At 49.2% G+C, this 25,292-nt stretch overlaps 2 protein-coding genes across 6 annotated transcripts in view; both read left to right on the top strand.

Annotated features, from left to right (window-relative positions):
• The window catches only part of LINGO1 (leucine rich repeat and Ig domain containing 1), a 665,590-nt gene that overhangs the window by 584,749 nt on the left and 55,549 nt on the right, over positions 1-25,292 (top strand). The window contains exon 1 of one of the 5 annotated variants that reach the window (XM_081021547.1): positions 7,572-7,763. The exons of 2 other annotated variants lie outside the window; for them this stretch is intronic. In XM_081021547.1, the coding sequence (XP_080877673.1) occupies positions 7,758-7,763 (6 nt within the window). In that variant the 5' untranslated portion in view covers positions 7,572-7,757. Of the gene's footprint in view, positions 1-7,571; positions 7,764-8,150; positions 8,224-8,247; positions 8,556-25,292 lie in introns of those variants that run through there. 2 more of the 5 variants (XM_081021551.1, XM_081021550.1) reach the window with 2 other exon arrangements.
• The window catches only part of LOC308485665 (uncharacterized protein), a 539,283-nt gene that overhangs the window by 276,215 nt on the left and 237,776 nt on the right, over positions 1-25,292 (top strand). The gene's annotated exons all lie outside the window — the stretch shown is intronic.

Consider the following 25,292-nt stretch of genomic DNA (forward strand, 5'->3'; position numbering starts at 1 on the left):
CAGAGAGAGGAGGGAGGGAAGCAAGACTCAATCTGAGCAGAAGAGCCATTAGGATCCAAGTCTGTGGCTTTAGAGCAGGGCTGACTAACTTTGGCCTTAGGGCCACACTCCACATTGGCTAGCCCACCAGGGGCCATTTGCCAGTTGGGGCTGGGGACGAATGCACGTGTGGGCACCTCACACTTTTGCACACAAAGATGACTCACACCTGCAGAATAGCTGAGGAGAGGAGTTGGGGGGGGCAAGCCCACAAAGCTCTTATTGCTTTGTGATTACTTTCCTAAGCCCATGCTATATGCGCAAGGCATCCTGGAGCAGTTGGAGGATCAGATTAGGGCTTGTGAGATCTGGGTTCTAATCCCTCCTCAGCTATGAAGCCCCCTAGGAACCAGAGCCCTATGGGGGTTTCACTGTCATGAATGGTAAGTGCGAGTCCAAAGGGGGTGCATTGGGGCAGCTGGGGCAGAAGACAGCAAGGGTGACCTCCAGAGAGCCAATCACGGGCAGGCCATCTCATTCTTGCCTCCTGCTGAATTGTACAATGTTGGTTTTAATGAATGTATGAGGCCATCTTGGTGGTTCCCCCCCACCACCACATTTTTTTGTAAAGTCTCTTTGAGTTCCCTGCGGCAAAATAGTATCTAATAAATTTAACAAATAATAATGGTAGAATTATAGAATTGTGAAGTTGGAAGGGAACCCAAGGGTCATTTGGTCCAGCCCCTTGCAATGCATAAATTTCAGCTAAAGATCCATGATAGATGGCAATCAAACCTCTGCTTAAGAACCTCCAGTGAAAGAGAAAATGCCACCATCCAAGGAAGTCCATTCCACTGTCAAACAGCTCTTTCCATCAGAAAGTTATTCCTGATGTGGAGTCAGAATCTCCTTCCTTGTAACTTGAAGCCATGGGTTTGAGTCCTGCCCTCCAGAGTAGGAGAAAACAAGCCTGTTCCCTCTACCATGTGACAGCCCTTGAGATATTTGAAGATGGCTCTCACATCTCCTCCCAGTCTTCTGCTACAGGCTAGACATACCCATCTTCTTCAACCGTTCCTCACAAGACTCAGTTTCCTTTATTACCCTCCTCTGCATGCCTTTCAGCTTGTCCATCTCCTTCTTAAACTGTGGTGCCCAGATATAAATAAAATATTGGGGGAGGGCCCAGGTAAGTCCCGCCCTGCATAATTGATCACATGATATGGCACGCACACACCATTTGAATTGCAATGTCCATCAACTGGGGGGGGGGGTCCAGCCCCCTCAAATATTTTATTGGTGGGGTCGAAGGAACCTCAGCCCCTAGGAGTTGGCTCCTATGTCCCTAACCATTGGTCATCCTGGCTGGGCCTGATGGTAGTTAAGAGTCCAGGAGGAGGAGGACCACAGACCCTGCCCCTGACTGCCTTGTAAGCTGCCAAACACGTATTTGGAATCACAAAGGTTAGAGACTTGATCTTTGAGAGATCAATAAATTAATGGAAAGCCACTTCACAGATTGCATTGCGAAAAGCAAGACAAAAGACTGGGAGTGCATGAGCGTCGGCTGCGTGTTTGTAAACAAGGTTCACGGAGAGACTAGCAGGGAAATCAGGAAGTCCGTGGCTCTCAAGACAGGTGCCACTGGCTCAGCTAGGGAAATGGGGATGTGTCTCCTCCCAATTTAAGGAATCCCATGGAGCTGTTGTTGAGAGGGGGAGGAGAAAGGGGAGCTGTGTGGATGACCTCTTTGTAACTGCAGTGCTAGGTTGGGACACTAGCAATTTCATTAGTAAAGCTTTCGAAACTTCCAGACGTGGTAGAAGACTCCTCTTCGGAGTCAGCCAGCACACCCACTGAGATTAAGGCAAACTGCAGGGGAGTTATAAAAGAAGGCAAACGGGTCAGGAGAATGGATCTGTGCAAAGTTATTATTCATGATACAGCTATATGGAACCTCCAGATTTAGAGGCAGTCTACCTCTGAACTGCAGCTGCTGGGAGCCAACGGGGGGGGGGGGGGCTGGGGCAATCATGTCCTGGTTGTGGTCTTCCTGGAAGTGTCCAGTTGGCCACTGTGAGGAACAGGACAGACTCTTGGCTGGATCCAGCAGCATGCTTCTTATGTGCTGGGCCTGATGTGAGAGATGGAACTCCAAAATCTGGTTCATGTTTATGTGTGAAGGCTCTGCACATAGGACAAGAAAAAGGTGAGGCGGAGACTTAGCCATGGGCACCCATTTCAATCGCTCCTGTCCATTGAGCAAGAGCCACACACCCCTTGCCTTCCACCTTTCCTGCTTCTCAGGGACATCTACCCAACATGACTGTTTCTGCAGGATGCTGCCAATGCTCTTCTCCTCCAACCTGTCCTCAGGACAGGGCAGGTGGGCAGGCAGCTCCAAGGCGAAACAACGCTATTGGGAGTCTTCAAGGAAGGCTCATTCCCGCTTTCTCATCCCTGGATGATTCTCCTGTGGTGTCAGCCCAGACACCAAGGGCTCTGTGCATGCCACGCTGGTGCCCTCTGTTGGAAGCCAGCAGGCAGTGCTGATGGATGGGAAGCCAGACGTCAACAATGTGCATGGAGAAAGAGGAGCTGAAACTCCCTGCTTCCCCTTCACAACATGCGCGCGTGCACACGGATGAATTCCAAGATAGGGGACATTAGCCTGGAAGGCACTTCAACATTCTGGTTCCCCACCCCCAAGGCACTGAGATAGTTCTCCCTTGTCACTCCACCTGGTACACAGACTGAGACCCTCCCTGCCCACGGACTGTCTCACCAGAGTGGTATATGCTCTGGTTATCTCCCGCTTGGACTCCTGCAATGCGCTCTACATACGGCTACCTTTGAAGGTGACACGGAAACTGCAACTAATCCAGAATGCAGCAGCTAGACTGGTGACTGGGTGTCAGGAACGTGGCCCCCCAGGGAGCAGCAAAAGGGTCAGCCTCAGACATTGAGCAAGGAGCCGACTCTTCAGCTGAGAGCTGTCTGTCTGAGTTTAGACAGCTGTCTGTCCCTCCTTCCCAAGCAAGTCACTGTTAGCTCTCAGGGTGAAGGAGAGCTGGAAGGCAGCCACAGTGAAGGTGGCCTGCCAGCAGGTAAGTGAGAGACAGGGTCCACTGAGAGGGGGAAGGGGGAAAGCCAGCTTTTCAGTCCCCATGCCAGGAGATTGGAGAGGCTCAGAGACTTGCAGAAGGGGAGGAGGAGAAAGGCACAGTTCTGGCGTCCTTCCTGTTGGGGGAGGGATTCTGAGTCAGACTGAGCAACTCCTTTGCCGAGAGAGGGCAGGAAGTTTTGCTGTGGATGTTTTGTCCTTTGTAAATAAACGTACGTGAAGCTGACAGAGACTCATTACTGCTTATCGGACTGGTTGCATGCCAGGGATCAATAGCCTGGGAGTGGCCGCAGGACCATATAACACAGGTCCTAAAGGATCTTCATTGGCTCCCAGTGTGTTTCCAATCACAATTCAAAGTGTTGGTGCTTTAAAGCCCTAAACTGTCCCGGCCCAGTATACCTGAAGGAGCGTCTCCACCTCCATTGTTCAGCCCGGACCCTGAGGTCCTCCTGTGAGGGTCTTCTGGCAGTTCCCTCACTGGTGAAGTTACAGAGAACCAGGCACCCTCCCTGTGGAACGCCCTCCCTTCAGATGTCAAGGAGATAAAGAACAACACTACTTTTCAGAGACAGCTGAAGGCAGCCCTGTACTGGGAGGTTTTTAATGTTTGATGTTTTTGATTATGTTTTTAGATATGCTGTAAGCCTCCGAGTGGCTGGGGAAACTCAGCCAGATGGGCAGGGTATATATAAAACTATTATTATTATTATTATTATTATTATTATTATTAACACGGGTCACTACAATTCACATCCGTAAGTCACAGTATTGATAGTGATGATGCTAAATCAGCATGGTGCTGTCCAGATGAGGTAGGACTCCCCCATCCAGCAAGGCCAGCAGTCAGGGATGATGCAGGTTGTGACCCTCCATCACCTGAAGGTGCCATGCTGACTCTCCTCCCACTATGGGATCCAGTAACAAGAACTAGAAAGAAGACTCTCTGAACTCAGCTTTTGAACAGGGATGGAAGCTTTGTTTCATTTACTCAGACCATGGATCAGGTAAAGGAGGGCAGGGGGATTTGTGATCCTCCAGATCTGTGATCCTCCTGCTGGCACTGGTGTCTAAGAACACCTGGAAGACCACAATTTTGTCACCCCTGAACTAAAACTTCAGGGGCCAGTCCTAATCAAGAAGAGCAAAAATGAAGTAATATGACAGCAAACTGAGGACCTGTCTATCCTCAAAATCCTTTTGTTTCAGTACTTTAATGTCACAGAATGAAAAGAATGCACATTCCTTCTGAACTATTAGAGAGCTTTCATTTGGCAAATCACTTCTATTGAATGAAATAATCAGTTAAGATAAAGTAGGGGCAACTAAGGGAGAGATACATTAGTCAACATCCTTCTTTTTCAGTTGGGCCACCTTCGGAGAGGAAAAGACCCATCTAGTCCAACACCCTGTTCTCATTGTGCTGCGTGTTCTCACAGTGGACAACCTGTAGGAAGCCTGCAAGCAAGACCTGAGCAATATATATTTCCAATAGCAGGCCTGGGGGGGGGGGTGTCTGAGCCAGATTGGGACTGCAGGAGGGGCAAACGGTTGCAGACCCTTTGCCCCCACACCAGGGTTCATAAGAAGAGTCTGCTGGATCAGGCAATGGTCCACCCCATCCAGCTTCCTGTTCTCCCACTGGCCAACCATTCGCCAGTGGGAAACCCTCAAGCAGGACTCAAGCACAAGAGCCCCCTCCCTCCTGCGGTTTCCAGCAGCTGGTCTTCAGAAGCATCGCTGCCTCTGAGCAGGGAGGCAGAGCAGAGACATCCCAGCTAGTGGCCAGAGATTCCAATCTTGACTGGGTATTTTCCAATCTAGCCAGCCCACATCCCAAGCTTGCTATTTATTTAAACACACACACAAGGGCTAACAAAACGATCAACATCCCTCCTCCAGTTTGGTCCTCAGGGTAAGGCAGCTTCATCTCTTAAGATGAACCCCACACCGGCTGCAGATCCAGACTGCATGGAGACAGCTTCATTGGTCTAGAGCGACCTGCTCTGCAGACAACCAGGGGGCGGGGGAGGTCTTTGTTGGCTGTGGCAGAGAGAAATCTACATGGCAAGCAGACAAGGAGCCCACAGCCATGCCTTATATTTTAAGCAGCCAGCACATGGCCATAAAGTGGTGCTGAGAATGCCATGTTCCTTTTTGCAATGAATGCGGAGTAAAACGCTTCTTGTCCCCTCATGCCAACCATACGGGATTAACAGATCATTAAATTATTGCATGTGAGAGAGAAAGAGGGTGGTGGTGGGGAGACACACTTTGCAGAACACCCCAGAGGTAACCCTTGGCATTTCCAGTTAAACTGGTCAGGCGATGGGAAGGACTTGCCTGTCAGAGACTGAAGAGCTGCTGGCATTCAGAGCAGATGATCCTGGGCTGGGTGAACAAGCAGCTTAAAGGAAGGGCCATAGCTGAGTGGTAGTGCAGCTGCTTGGCATGCAGAAGGTCCCAGGTTCAATCTCTGCCGTTTCTATTGTAGGGTTAGGTAGCAGGTGATGAAAAATGCATTCTCTGCAGGAGACCCCAGAGAACAGCTGCCAGTCAAAGTAGACATCTCTAGGTGGACAAGTACCTTAAGGTGATATTAGGCAGCTTCCTATGTTCCTATTTTTTGCCTCCATCCTGCATGACATCCTTCCCCAACCTGGTGCCCTCTAGATGTTTTTGGACTCAACCCCAGGCAGCACATTTACACAACATTGAGCGTGATGGCAGTTGTAGTCAAAAGCATCTGGAGAGTTCCAGATTGGGACGGTTGTTGTCCAAATTAGACATTTCCCATGTCTCTGCTGACAACAGCTCATCCAGGCACTTCCATTGGACCTGGGGATCAGCTGCAGTTCTCGTAACAAAAGCTGAACTCCATGTGCCCATTCCAAGAACTTCACCTTATCCCATTTACAAAGCAAATATTTAGTTTGGATTTCTTATTAGGTGGATGGAAAACATTGGCCATGAGTTAGAACTTGATTCCTGCCCCCATTTCCCAATTATCCCAATTGCTGTTTCTCATAACTGAGCAATTGCATCCAAATCACCCTTGATCATTAAGGACCACTTTGCAGGAGACACCGAGGCCTGTCCCAGCAGGATCTCCAACATTTGTCTAGCTCATTTCAGTTCCCCACTGCCCAATCAGGGATGTGTTCTGAATGCCCTGCAAACTGTGCTGCCTTGTGTGCGCGCACGCATGTGTGTGCACTCCGCTTGGGGGGTTACAAAGGGCTGCTGCAGGGGAAGATCTAGAATTTCAGGGGTGTCAAAACTCTGAATAAGGTTGCACACACCTTTCTGTGGAAGGGGGGAGACAACCCAGCATAAACACTCATGATGGTCTTGGACCGCTCCAACATCACTGAAGAACAAGGGTGTGCAGCCAGAGGGGGAGGAATCTGGGACTCTGCCTCCTCCTCTCTCTTCTCACAACAGAGAAGAGCTGATGACTGTGTAGAGAATTAACAAGCTTACTTCTTAACAGAGCACACGGTTGAACTATGGAGCTCGCTTCCACAAGAGGCCGTGATGGCCACCAACCTGGATGGCTTTCACAGAGGACTGGACCAATTCATGGAGAAGGATTTCCGTGGCTACCAAGCACAATGGCTCGGCTCTGCCTCCGTGGTCAGAGGAAGCAACGCTTGTGAATTGCTGGAAACTTCAGGAGGGGAGAGGGCGCTTGTGCTCAGGTCCTGCTTGTGGGTTTCCACGGGGGCATCTGATTGGCCACTGTGAGAGCAGGATGCTGGCCTGATCCAGCAGGCTCGTCTTCGCTCCCATCTCTCTCCACCGTTTCCTTAGGCAGATCTCCGCCTAAGAAGAAGACCCTCCCCCCGCTCTCTTTCTGAGATCTCTGGGCTTCCCATCTGTGAGAGACGGAGAGAGAGATCTCCACACCCAGAATCAACCTGCCCCTCCCGCCGCTCTCTTGGCTTTCTACCTTCCGCCTCGCTTGCTCCGGGCTTAGTAGAGCATTACAGAGAGGGCGGCGGAAAAAGCGGGCGAGCGAGCGGAGAATGGATTCCGCGCTTGGCTCCCTCCTGCTTTGCCTTTGAGGTCCCCCCCCCCATCGCATCCAGGGACCCCCCTCCCCTTCCTCGCGCACCTGGATTGTTCCGGCGGCGATTAGCATAACTGGCCCCCTCCCTGCAGTCAGGAAGGAGGCGGCCCCATTGATCGGTGGCTCCCCTCCCTCCCTCCGCCCTCCCCTCCCCGCGCGTCCCTCCCTCCCGTTTCCAAGCGGCGACCGTCCCAGCGCAGCGCGCCGCCCGCTTGCGCGTCGACGGGGCGACGCGCGCCGCTTCCCGTCGGCTGCCCGCTGCGCCGCGCCCGCGCCCCGTGTGCCGCCGCTCTTCCCGGCCCGCGCGCCGTCGCACCTGCCCTTCGCCAGGCGCCCTGAGGAGCCGCCGTTGCCGTGCCAGGAGCGCCGCGAGACCGACGAGGGCCTGCGGGAGGGGCCGGGCGGTGGCCCCGTCGTGCCGGGAAGAGGGCGAGGCGCCGCCGAGTCCCGAGTGGAGCCGGGCGCGGAGCGAGGACGGCCGGAGAGCCAGCGCGGCTGGTGCGCTGGGCGGGCGGGCGGCGCTCGAGGGCGAAGCGGGCGATGCCATTTCTTGGTGAGGGAGTCGGGCGGCCAGCATGAAAGATGCAGGTGAGGGGCGCCGGGGGACCGGAGGGGGGAGGCTGGTGAAACGAGAGGGGGGGGGTCCGGGCGGGGCGGGGGCGAAGGTGAGGGATGACTTGGTCCGGATTTTGATCTTTGAGGGGGGGTTGTCAAGGCATAATTCGCGGCTCAGGGGATTGTACTTCTCCGCTGTAATAGGTAGTGGGGCGGGCGGGGGTCGCCTGGTTTGGTGCCGGAGAACCCGAGCCAGGTTTAATAGGAGGGAGGGGAGCGGGGGGGGCTTCTAATTTGCTGTCTTTTTACACAGTGCTCCAGATTCGGTGCTGTGGCGATGGAGAGCTTGCTAGAGGTGCGGGGGCGGGGGGCGGAGAGATCCTCCTTTGCCCGTTCAGAACTCCGCTCTAGATGTGTGTGCATTTATCCTTTTCAGAATTAGGGCGGGGGGCTGTGGAGATTTCGGGTTCCTGGCTCTTTTGAGATTCTCGGGGTAATGGTTGCCTGCCTTTCCCGCGATTTAGGGCTTTGTTTTGTTCCCCACCCCGCAGCTTGATTGAACCGGGTGGGCTGCTCCTGCCTCGATTGGGAAGGGGGTGCACCAAATTTGGGGTTCAGCTGTGAGCTTGAGGGGTCTGCTCTGGGAGCTGATGTTGGAGGGGCAGTCTGCACCAGTCCGTCCACAGCCAGCCTCCTAGCATGCAGTCTCGGTACTCCTAGCTGTTAACAAGGCAGTAATAGCCCACCATCACCCCCCCCCCCCATTCCTGGGTCTTTGGGGTTTGCCCTATGGAGCCTGCTGGCTTTGGGTGAATTTGCTCTGAGGTTAGTAAGCACTGGCTGATTTTATAAACGCACCAGGAGAATAGTTGGGGGTTTTTTTTGGGGGGGGGTACATGCAGGATAAGCTGCGTTCCTTGGGAGTGACATCTGGGTGTGTTTATTGTCTAGCGATGCCTTTTTCTCCCTTTACCTTTGCCAGGTGTGTGTTCGTGTTAACAGATGTGGGGCTGTGTATGTGTTGCTTGAATCGATGTTCGGGTGTACAATGGTCCTATGTGGCATTATTTTTGGACTAAGGAAGGAGGAGGGTTTAAAATGGTAAAAAATGAGAGATCTCTCTGGGTGGATCCTGCAATGGACGGCGTGGGGGTTGAGGTGTTGCCTTTCCCTTCTGCATCATCTCTGGGTCTTTTGTCCCAGGTGAGCGTTTCTGGGTCGCCTTTTCTTATGCAATGCATGTCCCTTTCTCTTTTGTCCCGATCTACGATGGTTGTGTGTGTGACTGCCTTGTAGAAAGGGATAGGGACTGGGTGCTTCGGGGCAGATCTGTTATCAGAGGAGACCTGTCAGTTCTCTTTCTGTCTCTGTTTGCACACCAAACAAGGGGTCTAGAAGAAAAGGGTGTCGTTGGGGGTCAGTCCTTTTCGAGTGTAGGAATGTGTTGCGTTGCAAGAGGATGAGTCGAGAGAGCCCCCCCCCCCAGCAGCCAAGGCACAATGTTTTCTTGGATGATGATGCCTCAGAGCTGGAGGCTTTTGTTTTTTGGTTTTTTGACAATGCCTTCCTTCCTTCCTTCCTTCCTTCTCCCCACCTCCCCACCCCTCGACAAAACCACTCACTGGCTTTCCCTGTGGCCACACCAGCTGCCCCAGCCTTAGGTCTCCATGTGAGGAGAGTTGCATCCCTTGCACAGCCATTGCCCCCACATCTTTAGCTGGAACCCACTGAACCCCCTTATCGCCTTTGGGAGGAAGTGTGTGAAGCAGGGGGAGGGGCAGGTACTTAGATGGGGTTGAGAAACAGGCTGCACAGGGTTCCCCTGGCATCAGGGTGAATGGCTGGGCCTGTTCAGGGTTGCCCTGATGGGCCCTTTGGCCCCTGGGCAGAGAGCTGGGAATCGAACATTGGTGACCCTCTGCTGGATGTAACTGGGAGGGTCGGCGGAAGCAAAGTTCCCCTCAGTGTCCAGGCCGGCAGCCAGCTGGGTTTAAGGTTATTGTTTACCTGGGTGTCCTAAACTGTAAGGAGGCAGTTAAAAGCCAGGTTACTATCAAAGCAGGTGCCTAGTCCCCCCTCCCCTTTTCCTTCTTATTGATTTAGTTAAGTACAAATATAACAAACAAGGAAGAAACCAAATAATCAAAAATGTAAACCATAACAGTTGCAGCCTGGGAGAGCAAAAGCACAGTGCAGTGCAGAGATTTTAAGCTGCCTAGGAATCACATTTAGGAAGCTGCCATATGGCAGATTAGACTGTTCACCCACCTAGCCCAGTGCTGTGGGCTCTGATTGGCTGGGATCTCCAGAATCTCAGACTTAAGAGATATTTTATCGCTTGGTCCCCTGGACTGTAGATCTTGAGGCATAGAACCTGGGACCTTCTATGAGCAAAGAATGTGCTGTGCCCCTTGGCTATCTGACCCCGACACTCTCTGCTGTCTGTGGGCTGATTGCAGTGGCTTAGTGACTTTGCGCATGCCCAGTGGCACTACTTGTATTTCTGGCATTCCAGGCCATGTTCTGGTACTAAGAATGGGACATCTAGAAACAGAAGATGCCAACCAGTACATGAGCCTTAAAAGCTGATGAGTTAGCTCATGGTACATTGTGCTCATTGTGCATTGTTGGCTGTTTGGCCTGGCAGTGGCTTCTGGAGACTTCAACAGAGGCCCTTCTCAGCCCGGGTACCTGAGATCCCTTTCTGTTAGGGATGCCTGGATCTGGGACTTTTTCTGCTTGCAAAATTTGTGCTCTGCCTCTGAGCTTCCAAGTAATAATTTTAATCATAATTTTGTTATTTATATGGTGCCCATCTGACTGAGTTGCTCCAGCCACTCTGGATCTACATACATCAGAGATTTAAAGAAGGCAATGGTTTGAATAAGGGCTCTGTGTGTTTTGAAAGCTTGCCAAGTCCCCATCACCAGAGGTAGCTCAACTCAAAAGTATTCATCTGTATGAGATTGCTTGACCTCTGGACAAAGAAACTGACAGACAAATGAAAATGTGCCACATTGACACACAAGGGGTGTGTGTGTGTGTGTGTGTGTGTGTGTACGTCAGCAACTGGTGCACATCTGTGCAAAAGACTCAGGCAACTCTTCATACGAGTGGGCCAGTCTGGCATGTTGGCCTGAGGATAAGAGGTTTCTCTGGGAGTGAAAAACTCAATTGGATTAAGAGGTCAACCTCACCCAGTTGGGGAAGACTGGATTAGGACATGCAGGAGAGTAACCTGGAGACCCCAGGACATGAAGAAGTGGTGAAAACAGCTGAAAATGCACAGAAAATGATATTAATGATATTGCTATGATGCCTGCACCAACGTAGGATACAATCCAGCAACTACCAACTGCTGAATTAAATGGGCGAGAGAGCACGTATTTAAATTGAAATAAATAACATTTAAAAGTGCTTAACTGTTGTTAGCTCAGTGCCCATGTTTCTCATATAGTACTTTTGAGTGTCCAGAGCACTTCACCTACAACAGTTGTATAAGGCAGGAGGTAAGTATTATTGTTCCCATACTGCAGATGGGGTGACTGAGGCAAAGAGAAAGCGGATTGCCTAGGGCCACCTACTGAGTATAATGAGCTTATGAAAGAGGCAGAATATGAACCAAGAACCTCCTGGTGGAGCAGAAATGAATACCCACCATTTTTTTTCTCCAGAATTCACCAGGCTTCTTTTGAAAGAAAAATGCTGAAGACCCCCTTGAATTTGTTATTTGAATGTGAAACCTTGAAACTTGGGGCACTATTTAGACTGTTGATTTTGGCAGGCTTCAAATATGACAACTCACAAGCTGTTGCCTGTCAAAAATACTAGCTGTTATTGCAGGTTATGCTGTAGAGTATACTGAATGGCACTGCATTATGCAGCCACAATATACCATTGCATTTCAACAATTTAAATTCTACTGCATGGCATACCAGGGCTTTTCAGACGGCCTTCGGGATAGCCTCCCACAACTTGGTGCCTTCCAGAATTTGTTTTGCCTACATCTTCCACCATCCCTAACCAGGGGTGACAACTTGAATAAAATATGGGGGGTGGGCAGGGTAAGCTCCGCCCCACATAATGGATCACATGAAGCAGTGCATGCATCAACTTTTGGGGGGGCCCTCAAATATTTTATTAGAGGGGTGAAGGCCCCCTCGGCCCCTAGCAGTTTCCTCCTATGTCCCTATTGGCCATGCTAGCCAGAGCTGATAGGGGTTGTAGTGCACAGCATCTAGAGGGCACCAGGTTGGGGAAAGGCTGCTCTGGGGAACTGCAGTGATTTTTGGATGCTTAGCAAGGGTTGCTCAATTAGAAGGATGATAGACAGATACAATGCCTGCTATTGCTGATCTTCCTGGGCTGAAGGAAGAACAAGATCTACTGGCAGATTCTTGGATAATTTGCAATAGGCTGGTGAGGTCTTCTGACTCCCAACAGCTGAACCATGGTAACCATGAAAAGTGAAGCTTGTGAGTAGTAGACATACACAGCTAGCGTCAGGAATGATATTTTGTTCATACATAGGTTGCACTTCTGTGCCTGCTTTATGAGCCTCAGTGTTTCCCATCTTAAAAATGGGACTTTAGGCTTCATTGTGCTGCTGTCAATTGCTGTTCCATAAGAATACAGTAAATGATTCTAATAGTTCTCAGCCGTGGTTGGCCTAAAGCTAATTGATTCAGTGTCAACAGATGTATTACTTGGCTTTCTTTGGCTCAGTACAGTTCAGCAGTTATTGCTGGTTGTGATGGCTGCATGCTACCCCCATGAACAGAGGCATTGTGTCCCTGAATACCAGTTGCTGGAGAGCACAGGGTGGAAGAGGGCTATTGCACTCATGCGCTACCTGTGGACTTCCCATAGGTGCATATCTGGTTGGCCGTTGTGAGAACAGAATGCTGGGCATGCAAGGCCTTTGGTCTGACCCAACCTGGCTCTTCATATGTTTTCCTGAGGTCCACCAACTGGAACCAGATGCAGAATGGCAGAGCCAGCTGCCTCTTGCACCCCATGAGCCATGCACTGGAACAATCTGCCTATGTATGGCTCTGCTCTGAGGCAGGGTGAGATCAGCATCTCAGGTATCAGGTGATGGGGAAAGTGAAGGCAGCCCCCTGGCTGTGCCTCCTAAGTGCTCTGGCTCCATCCTTCTCCTAGAGGACCAAGCAGGGAGATTCATGTCCTGTCCCTCGATCCAATAGCTAGCCTGCTGCCCGCAGGAGCGACGGAAGTCGGTGGACGTTGCAGTCCCGTTACCAATATTAAAATGAGATTCACTTGCCAGTGCGGTCAGTTTCTATATGTGGGAAGGTCATGGTGCCACCTTGCACTTCTCCTCAGGCAGCAAAACACCTTGGGCAGCCCCAACCCAAGCAAAAATCTGCTTCTGAGTTTCTCTCAGAGCTCCAGGGCTTCTTCTCATTCAGTTCAGTTTGTATGTGACAGGAACAGCAAATTTGCTGTGTGCTGTGTTTTTAGGGAAGTGCCCAGTGCTGATCAGGCATCCCACCTGCTATCCAATTCTTGCTGAAACAATATCTACCTAATTAAAGAAAACATGGGGGGGGGGGAGCTTTGATGCAAATATTTTTCCATGGGGCAAAACTCCATAATAAATAAATGTAGATCCTACCACTTTCCCTAGACACAGTCCATCACTTGGATACTTTCAGCACAGCCGAGGAGAACCTCCTGTCTGAAGGCCCTTCCCAGCTCAGCCTGCCAAAATTGTGCCATCAAACTGTGGTCCTTCCTCTTCCTTCCCTAGATGAGAGTGGAAAATGAACATACAATCCATTAGATTACTGCATAGAGCATCACACATACACCCCCCCCCCCATGCAAGCTAATACAGCTCCTTCAGAGACATCTCCCGTGATGCCTTTTTGGAAGTAGTCTTGAAGTGGTTTGAAAGTGGTGGCCCTGATCCCAGATAGCAACCCACTCTTCTTTCTCTAAGCAGTTGTGGGTTTTATTACCAGAAGGAGCAATTTTGCCTCTAGCCCTGGGCTTTAAAATAGCAAACAGAAGAAGAAGAAGAAGAAGAAGAAGAAGAAGAAGAAGAAGAAGAAGAAGAAGAAGAAGAAGAATAGCCAGAGCAGATGCAGATGTTTCTGTTCTCTTTCCATCTCCTGTTGCTCTGGGCTTTGCGTGCAGAAAGATCCAAGTTCAGTCAGGGGCATTTTCAGTTACTAGGCTTTCAGCTAGGATGGAGAGATGTGATTTGGGGGCTTTGGTGGACTGCTCTTGGCCTACTCTGGTGTCAAAGTAGATCAAGAATGGTGGGGGGACCTTTTCAGCCTAAGGGCTGCCAATCCTTGTGGGGAACTTTCCAGGGGCTGCATGCCAGCAGTGGGTGGGGCCAAGGTAAAAGGGGGAGGAGCAACACATGTAATAATTACCTCCACATGGTAGGCTAGTTCCTAGACACTGTCTCACATCCCTCTCTTTCCTCTGTCTGGGTGAGCCAAAAGAATTTCCAGAGCTTCAATACATATTCCAACCAGCCAAACTGAGGTGGCCATTGGCGTGCCCAGGGCAAGAGCCCCCGCCCCCCCCCCAGGCAAGATGGAGAGGATTTCATAGAATCATGGAGTTGGAAGGGACCAGGAGGGCCACCTAGTCCTGCTTCCTGCAATGCTGGAATCTTTTGTCCAACATGGGAATCGAACCCAAGCCCCCAAGATTGAGTCTCGTGCTCTGCCATCTGAGCTCTCCATTGAGTGGGGGCTGCATTGGGCCGATGGGCCTGAGGTCGTTCCCCCCCCCCCCCCAAGCAGATGGTCCTGTATCCTTCTCCAGTCCAGTGCCCTCAAGCTGTATTGGGCTACATCACCCCTTGGCTGCACTTACTGGAGCTGATGGGAAATGTGCTCCAAAACATTTTGAGGGCATTTTAGGGAAACAAGCAGAGCTGTGTAGGATCCTGGTGTTAAGCAGATTTAGGCCACGTTCCCTTCAGTGAAGGTGCGGCCTTGCTTTCCTTCAGATCACGCCCCGGGGCAAAATGGTGAGGGTCAAAAGCCTATTCTCAATCCAATTCATCACCCCCAACCCACATTTGTAAAACCTTTGAGAATGAGTAAGAATTTTATGAGCACATGCTTTGGGAGGATAGGAATTTTGTCATGGATGTCATGTAGGAAGAAGGAGTTTTGGCTCATGACAGCTTTTGCCACCCCAGCGCTGTAGTGGGATGAGATATCCCAGCCAAAATTCTTCCTCCTGCACAACTGTTCTAGGCTCAGGAGCCCTGTCTGCCTTTTCACTCTGAACCACTCTGGTGTCACTGCAAATGTCTGGTAGTAATAATGAAAGATCATCTAATTGACTGTATAATCCCAAAACACAGCATACAGAATGCATCAATTACAAATCCTTTTCCCAAGTTGGGAGAGGGGGCAAAAATGGAGCAGACAAGGTTTGCAGCTTCAGGACCATTCTGGGTTTAGATCAGTGGTTCCCACAGGCTATGGGATTACTTAAGGCTAAGAGGCAAGGGGGCAGCAGGGGGCACTGGCGGTGTAAATGGCTATCGGACTTTGAAAAGCTGGTATCCCTGGATCAAGCTCATCAGTTTTGTTTAACAAATTACACTAGTTTCGGCTGGATAAATGTGCAATTCATTGTTCCTGTTTTGAATTTCACTGTGCTGTTTTTTTCCTTTGTAGATTGTGCAAACTTCTATTCTCAATAATGCTTTTTGTAGAGCAGGGCAGGGGGCTCTGGGGATGAGTGATGGAACCAGAGTGGTGGTGGCCCCAAATGATTTGGGGACCATTGGCTCAGATGGTAACGGTGGTGGTAGGAAGCATTTCTTTTTCTCCCAGACTGTCGTCCAGGCAGAAATCTGGGCGTGTATATCCTCCCCCCGCCCCCCCTCCACCACCACTTCTTCTATACAGCCAAACATCTCCACACGCCAATTTCCAGTTGGGAGTATGGTCATCAGCTCCACAGAAAATGCCTGTAAATGGAGAATTAACTCAGGAATAGTTTGCAGAGAGAGAAAGAGAGATGATACCTCTCATCGCTACAGAGTGGGGCAGGATAGCTTAGGCCCTCCTGTTTTGCAACTTCCAAAGAAATAATTTTTTATTTTATTCTCTAGCCTCACTTTCCTTCTTCTCCAGAATGTTCAGGGATGCACGTGTGAAATCCCAGAGACTCGAGGATTGGCAGAACAGCACCCAAGCCGCTGGGTAATGCAGCTGCCCTAACAGTCAGGGTCTTGATGGACTGGATCTACTATTCTGACCCTGTGAGAAACAGTGGGGCTTGTATGTGAAGGGCTGGCTATTTCCTGGCTAGGGTTGCCAACTATTTCCCTGGCCCTTGCTCCCATGCCTTTAACAGCATTTGATCATCAGTTGTTCTTTTCTCCAGTATTTTGCCCTTTCCAGTGTTCAGCCCTTTTCACATTCAGCAGATCTCACATCAGAAATGTCCAAGCCTTCTTTTCATCATGCTCTTATAATGTTGGAATAGAAGTATGCCAGCTTTGGAGTCATACATAAAATTTCATCAGGAAAAAAGTATTGAGCAGCTCAAAATAGCCCACATATTCTGCAGTATATATATTTTTTTAAAAAACTGTCTAGAAAAGAGGGTGTCTTGCTTTTGAAATCTCTCTGTTTAGAGGTATGTCTTTATCTTGGTGGGAAGTGTCAAAAGCAGTTGGCTCCAGAGAAAGGTTTACAGATCTGATGGTCCACAAGTCACCCCTTTTTTGGCCTTTGTGCACAGGCCCACACCCTGGGCTGCCTCCTTTCCAGAATAAGCGATGCCAGCAGATTCACTTCATCTTTATGTAACAGTGAGGAGTGAATCTGACTTGGATGTCTGTCGGCTTCATCCTTCCTGACCTGTCTTTGCAGAGGATGCAAAGCAACAGCCACCTGCTCGCCTCTTCTCCCTTGGGCAGGGATGAAGCCTGTGCTACAGGGGCATCACTAGGTATGGCAGAGATTTGCATGCTCTTTGCATATCAATACTGATTGCTGTAGGGCTGTAGCTCAGAGGTAGAGCACCTACTTAGCATGCAGAATAGTTCCAGGTTCCCTTCCCATGGGCATCTCCAGGTAGGGCTAGGGCAGAACCTTGTCTGGAACCCTGGAGGGCCACTGCCAGCCTGTGCAGACAATATGGAGCTAGATGCATCAAAGGCCTGACTCAGTATAAGACAGCTTCCCAGGTTCCTATAGCCTCACTTCGGGGGGGGGGGGTCAGAAACATTGGGATTGCCGGGGGGGGGGGGATTGTTTCTGGGAAGAGTATAACACACTATGTCAGGGCTGGTGAGCCTGATGCCTGAGGACCAAATGTGACACCACACCCTGATCTTTCTATTTGGCCTTTGAAACTCCTCCTAGGCCACATCCGCCCCCCTCCCCTCCCCAGCCAAGCCCCTCCCCAGCACACACCTTTACCTGGCTTTTTTATTTGTCAAGACATCCAAACCAGACCAGGGTGTAAAAAAATGTGTTTGTGTCATAAGGACGTTCTTTCTTACTTTACCCCCTCCCACCATTTCTATCCTGCTTTATCTCCGCAGAGCTCAAGGTTCTCCCTTCCCCTGTTTGATGCTCTCAGCAACCCTGTGAGGTAGGTCAGGCTGAGCGGCTGTGACTGGCCCAAGTTCACCCAGGGAGCTTCACGGCCAAGTGGGGATTTGAACCCTGGTCTCCCAGGTCCTAGTCCGACACTCTAACCACTACACCACACTGGTTTTCACCCACCTGGATGCCCACGGGAAGCCCCACAGTGGTGCTCGCGTCACGTATTGAGTCCCAGCATCTGGTCTTCTGGGGCCTGAATGCCTGACAGAGAAAGGGGAGCAGAGCCAGCAAGGCTGGTAGCCATTGAGCATCCTAATTCAGTTTGTATCCCTTTCTTCTCTGCAGGAGAATTTGCACCCAAGGCAGCTTAAGAATAGAACAGTAACTAGGTAATAAGCAGTAACTCATAGCAAAAGAAATATCACTGGCATATCAAACAACCCATTTCAATAACTCTTTCAGTAACAGGTTAAACATGAAACAATAAACTAGACGCTGTAAAGATCTGCAGAAAAAGTGCAGAGGTTTAACAAAGTAAATTAAAATCATAGGAGCCTCTAAAAAATGGCAGCAGCGATGTCAAATCTGCAGATATGACAATGCTGGTATGCCTAAATACAACTCCATTAACCTCAAGCAACAAGAAAGCAGTATAAGTCATTCTCACATCTTCTTCTCAGATGTCCTGGCCATTGATGAGAACATCTGTATCTATAATGTAATTTATTTGGTGGCACTTCCAGTTACTACCGCATGACATGATCTGCAAGGTCAATGGTACACACACTTCAGTTTTGACCACGTTAGTTCATGGCTTTTGGAAGTTTTCTCCGCTAACCCCTGCATATTAACCTCAGAGCCGCACCTCATTTGACAACATGGAAATTGGTGTATCATTACACTTTCATTTCACTTACTACCATCTGACAGGGATTTGCTGCTGCTCCTGTCAGGAGTTTGGAGAGTGCCAGCAAAGAGCCAGGTGGCACCTAAAAGATTTAGAGATCTATGTCAGCTTCATAAAAACGTAAGAGCCCAGGTGACTCAGGCCAAAGGCCCCTCTCTAGTCCTGCACCCTGTTTTCAGAGTGGCCGGTCAGATGCCCATGATGAGAAGCCCACAACCAGGTCCATGAGGCTGTTGGAGGCAGCTGCCTCCAGGGGTGCCCGGGGGGCAGCAGATGTGGATCTGGGTCAGCAGCAGCAATGGCAGCAACACCTCAATGGGGCAGTGTCTTCATCCTCACATCCCTCCATCCAGGCAAGCGCTCATCTCACACACCCCACCGACTGACCTCTCTCTCGCCTTTGCTCCATGGCTTCCTGGCGGGGGACTTACTGGCCAGTGTCCTGCACGGCAGGGAGGGAGTCTGCCTGTCAGGAGGTGGCTGTACTTGCTCTTGCATGGGGTGCCGTGGGTTAGTGATTTGATAGAGGAAGGGAAAGGAAGACGCAGTGAAATGGAGATGAGAAATGTTGTGCTGAAGCAAGAGGGAAGAAATGGAGAAAGAAAATGGAGAGGGAAAGCCGAATGGAAAGAGGAGGCCTAAAATTGCAAGGTGCAGGGGGGGGGGGATAGAAATAATGCAGGCATATGAACAAAAGCTAAATACCTTCAAGAAAGGGTCAGAGCAAGCCAGCGTGGCTATCTGAATTGGTGCATCAGAGGTGGGTGGACCAATGGCTGTGGAATACAAGAAGTGCGTCCTACTCTAGGATGTTGAAATGCCACAATAAAGAGAGCTGCATCTTAAAACGTTAGCTCAGGGGTGGGGAATCTGTGGTCCTCTAGGGCTGTGGTTCCCAATCACCTAAGTATTGCAGACCTCTTGTTTTTCAAAAGCCAAGCCATGGACCCCCTACTTTTGCAAATTTTGATATCTCTGTGGTAGATTTTGTTCTGACACCGCAGTCAGTTTTGCCAAGAGGCTTGGAAATTGCATTCACAAAACCATTAAACATAGTTAAATGTATTATATCAACTCTGGTTTTGTTCTTATTGATAAACCAGCTCCCACCCAGAGTTACAGCTTTTTAATGACAGGGTTTCTGTACCTTTGACAGCTTGATAGCAGGCAGAATTTGGAAGTCAAACTGCTGGAACCTCCCCATTTCAGAGACACAGTGACAAAATAAGCATCACCAGTTGAATTTGTGCCTCATCTGCATATGCTTCAGCCATAGGTGCTCACCAGGGGAAAAAATGGCATTCTTCTAGCCAGAAAGTTACCTAGAACATGTTACACAACTTTCTGTCACAGCTGATAAGTTGACTGAAAAAGTTAAATCCAGAATGGGCATTCTGAGAGATATCCACTTGTCTAGTGAGCCCCATTTATGTTTGTGGTGTCCAATTAACAATTGCTATTAAGAATGTTATATGTATTAACAATTTGTCACTGATGTGAATTGTGGATTAGTTCATGTGTGGTTTTTTTGAGGGGGGGGAAGATTACTGTAATAGGTAAAATGTGAGGCTGAATTATAAATATATTAATGTTGACAATATACACATTTTTTATTTTTTGCTTTGTAATCTTGCAGGAAGAAAAATCATGCCTAAACATTCTGCTGCTGCACCCATAGCCTGGGTTTAAGGATACGTGCAGTGAAGAGCTCGTATGCCTGAGTTTCTAAGGCAGTGCAGGAGAGGGGGGTGTCCTTATCATGGTGCTAGGAAAGTTGCCTTGGTGGGACGAAAATTAATTGGTGTTTCATGGATGTTGATGGATGCAATATCTCATTCATTGCCCACGCAGGTGCCTTTGCATACTGTCAAGCGGGGGTGGGGGAAATGTGCAGCCTGAGGGCCACACTCCCTTCTGGACAGGCTTCCAAGGGCCACACGCCAGTGTAGTGGAGGCAAAAGCAGGTGCCACAACAAATTTAATTTTATCATTGTAGACAAAAACACTTGGGGTGTGAAGCAGGACCAGCGAAGGATGTGACCTAGGGAGGGGGGGTGTAGCCTGAGGGTCAGAGAAGGGGGCCTGGAGGGCTGCCTTGGGCCCTGGGCCTGAGCTTCCCCGCCCCCAAGGGTGCAGCATCCTGTGGCCCCCAGTGGCCAAGCCCAGGAGCAGGGGACAAAGAGCAAAGGGGTGCACCCAGCAAAGGATGTCACTGCACCCCCTTGCTTTGTCTTCAACTGCTTCAGCTGAAGACAAATTATCTTAAGTAAGAATGAAGGTCCTAGATGAAGCTTTCGATGGTCTGGTAAAAAGTGATAGGATTTTAGAAGCTTTGTGCCACATTTGCCAGAAACATAGATTGCGGAAATCCATGTGGCATTGGAGATACAGCAACATGAATGGAGACAAATTCCAGTCTCCTGAGCCATAATTCCACACACAAACCTCCTCCCCCCCCCGGCCTTGGCTATGAGATGCATTAGTACTGTGCAGTGATCTTTCCATTATAAGTCTGTGGTCTGTGACATCCCAGGGTCACGATTCCTTCCTGTCTGAAAGTCTGGATTGGTTTATAAGAACCAGGATGCTGTTCTTTTTTCTTTTCTTCATTGCTAAGTGCCACTTGCCTTTGCCGGAGGGCAGACCCACAGAGAACCGGCATCCCTGACTCTTCCTTTCCACCCGCCGCCTGGGAGATGCCTTTGGGAACAGATCGCCAAGTTCAAGTGCCGCTTAGGAGACGGCTCTGTGTGGGCAAGTGGTCTGGTTCCATGGTACCTGAGTGTTGACTGAGCGCACACCCACCAAATGCCCCAATTTTCAAAAGACAGTCCTAGAATCACAAAAGCCACCCAGGCTTCTGATTTGATCCTGAAACATCCCTCTTTCTTCCACCAGTGTCGCTGCCAAACGTAGGGAGGAGGAAGAGCTGCCGCTTGTCCCAAATGGTGGCAGTGGCAGCTGTGAGGGAGCTCCTGTTGCCTCTCCATGGCGGCGGTGGCTGCTGCTGCTACTGGCCTCCTCCCTTGCGCAGCAGCTGCTGGGGAACAGGCAAGGAGGAGGAGAGGCTGCCGTAGCCCAGCCCCACAGGACACACTAGCTCTGGGTGGCAGGCAGAGGTCAGGGGTGCCGTGGGTGGGTGGGTGGGAGGGAAGAAGGGAAGTGGAGCGGAGCACAAGGAGTTTCGATTTTTTAAAAAAAATGCTTTGTGTGTTCTTGTCTAATCTCGCCCCTTTCTAAAATTTATTTGTTGGTGTGTGTTTTTCTTTCCGTAAATCTACCAAAGCCAGGGTTAAGGGGTTTTCTCAGAATGCTGGCGGGCGTGTGTCCCATTGGTGCAACCCAAATTCCCCCCTTCCTGCAGCTCATGGTGGAAGGTGGGGAGGGGTGTTGGGGGGCAGGATGATCAGGACCAGATCAGGCCTAAAATGGTTGGTGACCTTGGCTGAAACAATGACCTTTCAGAGACCCCGGGGAGTCAGAAGGGAGAAGGGCAATGCTAAATGACTCATGCTAACAACTTTTTAAGATAGCATCTCCTCAAAAGGCTTTTTTTAAAAGGGGGCGGGGACACAACTGTGAGCCAATGATTGCTCAGACAGGACTAGGATGCTTTAAAAAGGGCCTTTTGGAGCATACGTTCAAATTCTCCTCCAGTTATGGGATCCTGCCTCTTGGGTGATTTCCGTGGTTGGATGCCCATGAACAGCCACACTGTCTAACAGAAGCAGAGCTCTGGACAAGTATGCGGAGAGCTATCGGAAAGCAGATCTTGTGTATTGCATGGTCATGCCTTGTTAGTTATGGGTACAGCCAAGCGCAGGAAAATGATCACATCTTCCCCTGGAATATAGGATATGGGGGGGCCAGGGGGGACTAGGACAAAGAAACACCTCAAAGTGGAGGGCAAAAAAGCGCCATCAACCATGAGAATGGAAGATAAACTATATGGAGAGTGGGGAGCTTTTTCTATTCAATGAGTGGGATTTGTGGAAGGCCAGGAGCATCTGTCCACTGGGTCATGGAGGCAGAAAATCACCTGGCAGGGAATCTGCCAGGATCATGGGATGTCCTGTGACTAAGAGAGAGTGGTGATCCGAAATAAGGCACATTGTCCCAAGCATGGTCTGGATCACCACAATACGCAGCGGCAAAGTACAAGAAGCAGTGATGGCCACCAACTTGGATGGCTTTAAAAATGGAATGTCAGAAGAACCTGCAGGATCAGGCCAATGGCCCACCTAGTTCAAGGAGGACACGAGCCCAAGAGCAACCCCTGCCCCATTCTGAAGCATGGCTGCCTGCACTGGGGGGGGGCAGAGCAGAGGCTTCCTGGCTAACAGCCTTTGATGGCCCTCTGATCACTACAAGTAATTTTACCATAGGGTGACATACCTGTTTTTTCTTATCCCCACAGTTAAAAAAGAACCTTTAAAAATATATATAACATAGGATTACTTATTTTCATAGGCTCAGAAGAAGATGCTGTTTCTTGATCAACTGCTTCACACACAGTTGCATAAGAAAATGAAAGTAGCCACAAGAGCAAGCTAAAGTCTTAAGTTCAGCTCATAATAACCAGGGACAGTGCAATCTAGCAATGCAGTCTTACTGGGTGACCATGGACCAGTCGCTCCTTCTCAGCTTAGCCTACTTTGCAGGCCTGTTGTGAGGATAAAGGGGCCCGGACCATCCTCTCTCCTTGGAGGGAGGGCAGGATAAACTCCTTATGGATTGGTTTTGATGTGCAGCCTGCCCTTTCCCACCAACTCAGAGTGGCCAATAGCAGCAGGTGTTGTCGTTTTAATGTAAGTAGTTCTGTCTCTAAGGGGCTCTCCAGAGATTTGGGCAGGGGGACATTCCCAGTCCTCCCCACAGATACCAGGGGCTGGCTCTGGACCCTTCTGCATGCTAAGCAGACACTCTGTTGCTGAACTATGGGCTTCCCAAAGTGCTGTCAGAGTGGAGGATGGCGTTGCGTTCGGTTTCCAGCTGTTGGGAAGCCCTTGGCCAAAAATTGCTCTCAATTCTGAATGCAAATGCCACAAGAAAATGGAGCTAAGAGCTTGCAGCCAAAGAGCTGATAGCTTAGCTTGGATCAATATGTCCATTTCAGCCATGGTCACTTCCTGGCTCTCACCGTGTCCATGGGGCGGCCAGCTTGCAAAGGCTGCAGCAGCGGCAGCAGAAACCACAGCCAAGGGTGTCATAGAATCCTGACTGATCCGCACGGACCCTTCGTGCTCCACCCTGTGCTCTGCCCACTCTCCCTCTGTGAGCAGCAGACAGTAACTGCTGCTGGCTGCCTCTTGACCCCAGGCTACGGTTTCTTCAGCTCCCCATTTCTGCAAATCCACATCCCCTTCTGTCATCTGCTCCCTCCTTCAAAGGACACTGCCAGCTTTATTTATATATTTTTATAAAGGTATTTACAAGCAAGTTAATAGTAAAAAAATAAAATAAAATCTCTTAAGCAGTGTACAGTCTGAGAAAACGACAACGCAGTATATCATTGGAGCAAAAATGCAATGTAAAAACCAATAAAACAGCAATATGAAAACATGTAAAAGCAGAAAAGCAAACAAAACAGAGTGCCTATGCTTGCTTTGGAGGGGGAATTTTCCTTAGTTTCCCATGCTTGATGGTGACAATCCTGGCCACGATGGACCAAGGATGTCTTTCGTTTTTCTCTTCTCCATCTTCAAGAGGCTCTTATTCTTCAAACATTTTTGTTCTGTCTCCATCAACCCATCCTTCATTTCCTCTTTCCATTTCTTTTTTGGAAGCTGCAATTATTGCCTTCCCCTCTGCCTTCTGTCCCTGAAGTGCTGGCTTTGACCTATAAAGCCTTAAACAGCTCAGGACCACAATACCTCAAGGACTGCATCTTTCCATATGAACCTACACAAACCCTGAGATCATCTTCTGAGGCCCTTCTTCGTGTGCTGCGTCCTTGAGAGGTCTGGAGGGTGGCAACACGAGAACAGGGCCTTCTCTGCAGTGGCTCCCCATCTGTCGAATGCTCTCCCCAGGGAAGTTTGCCTGGTTCTGTCATTATACACTTTTAAGCACCAGGCAAAAACATTCCTTTTTAACCAGGCCTTTGGTTGATCTGATTTACATCCTATGCCCTTTTAAAATATGTTTATTTTGGTTTCCAGCTGCACAGGTTAAAGTTAATGATAGATTAAGATTAAAGATCAAGATCAGAGATGTTTAAAGAAATGGAAATTTGATATTAAAAGGGAAAATTTTAATGTTATATGATATTAAGATCAAGGATTAGGTTTAAAAAAGTTGAAGTTATATATTTTAACATTTTATTAAATTAAAGATTGGGATTAAAAAAGTGGAAAAGAAACTGCTGGACAAATAATGTGGATTGGAATACAAAAGAGGGAGGTATGAGGAAGTCCAGAAAATAAGTAATTTAAAATTGGAAATGGAAAAGAGAGTTTGTTTTTAATTGTTATGCTTTTTGTTTTTTATGGTTGAGTTTTGTATTGTCTTTTGTGTGTGTTGTTCTTTTTCTTTTGTTGTTTAAAACTTTAATAAAAATTATTTAAAAATAAAATAAAAATAAAATATGTTTATTTTGGGGGGGGGAGCTATTGGGTTGTTGTTTTTATTTTTATTATGTTTTTGTGCTTTTATATTTTGATTTTATTCTGTGAATCGCCCTGAGATCCCTGGGTATAGGGCAGTATATAAATTCAAATAATAATAATAATAATGTCCCCCCCATCCCACCCCTTTATCTTGACTGACTCAGTGCTCTTAATGGGCTCATTTTGCATTCCACTCCATCTCGGGTCTTGGGGTGACTAGGAGCAGTTAAATTGGTCTGTGTCCTTTCAAGGGCTCACATTAAAAATAGATCCCATAAATTGGCCCAGGAGGAAAGGGAGAGACAAACAGAGGGGAGAAGGAATTAAATCCTGAATTCAACACCAAGCGTCCCACAGTATGGCTTCATCCCCAACCTCCCAGTATTAAGTAGGAAGGTCTAAAGGGAGGTTCTCAATGTATGTATTCCGCTGAATGTGCAGGAACCCCAGTTACGCAAGTGTTCCCAATCATGGCAGGGAGACA

The sequence above is a fragment of the Podarcis pityusensis genome (assembly GCF_964106645.2).
Source record: "Podarcis pityusensis genome assembly, chromosome: 9".
NCBI lineage: Eukaryota > Metazoa > Chordata > Lepidosauria > Squamata > Lacertidae > Podarcis > Podarcis pityusensis.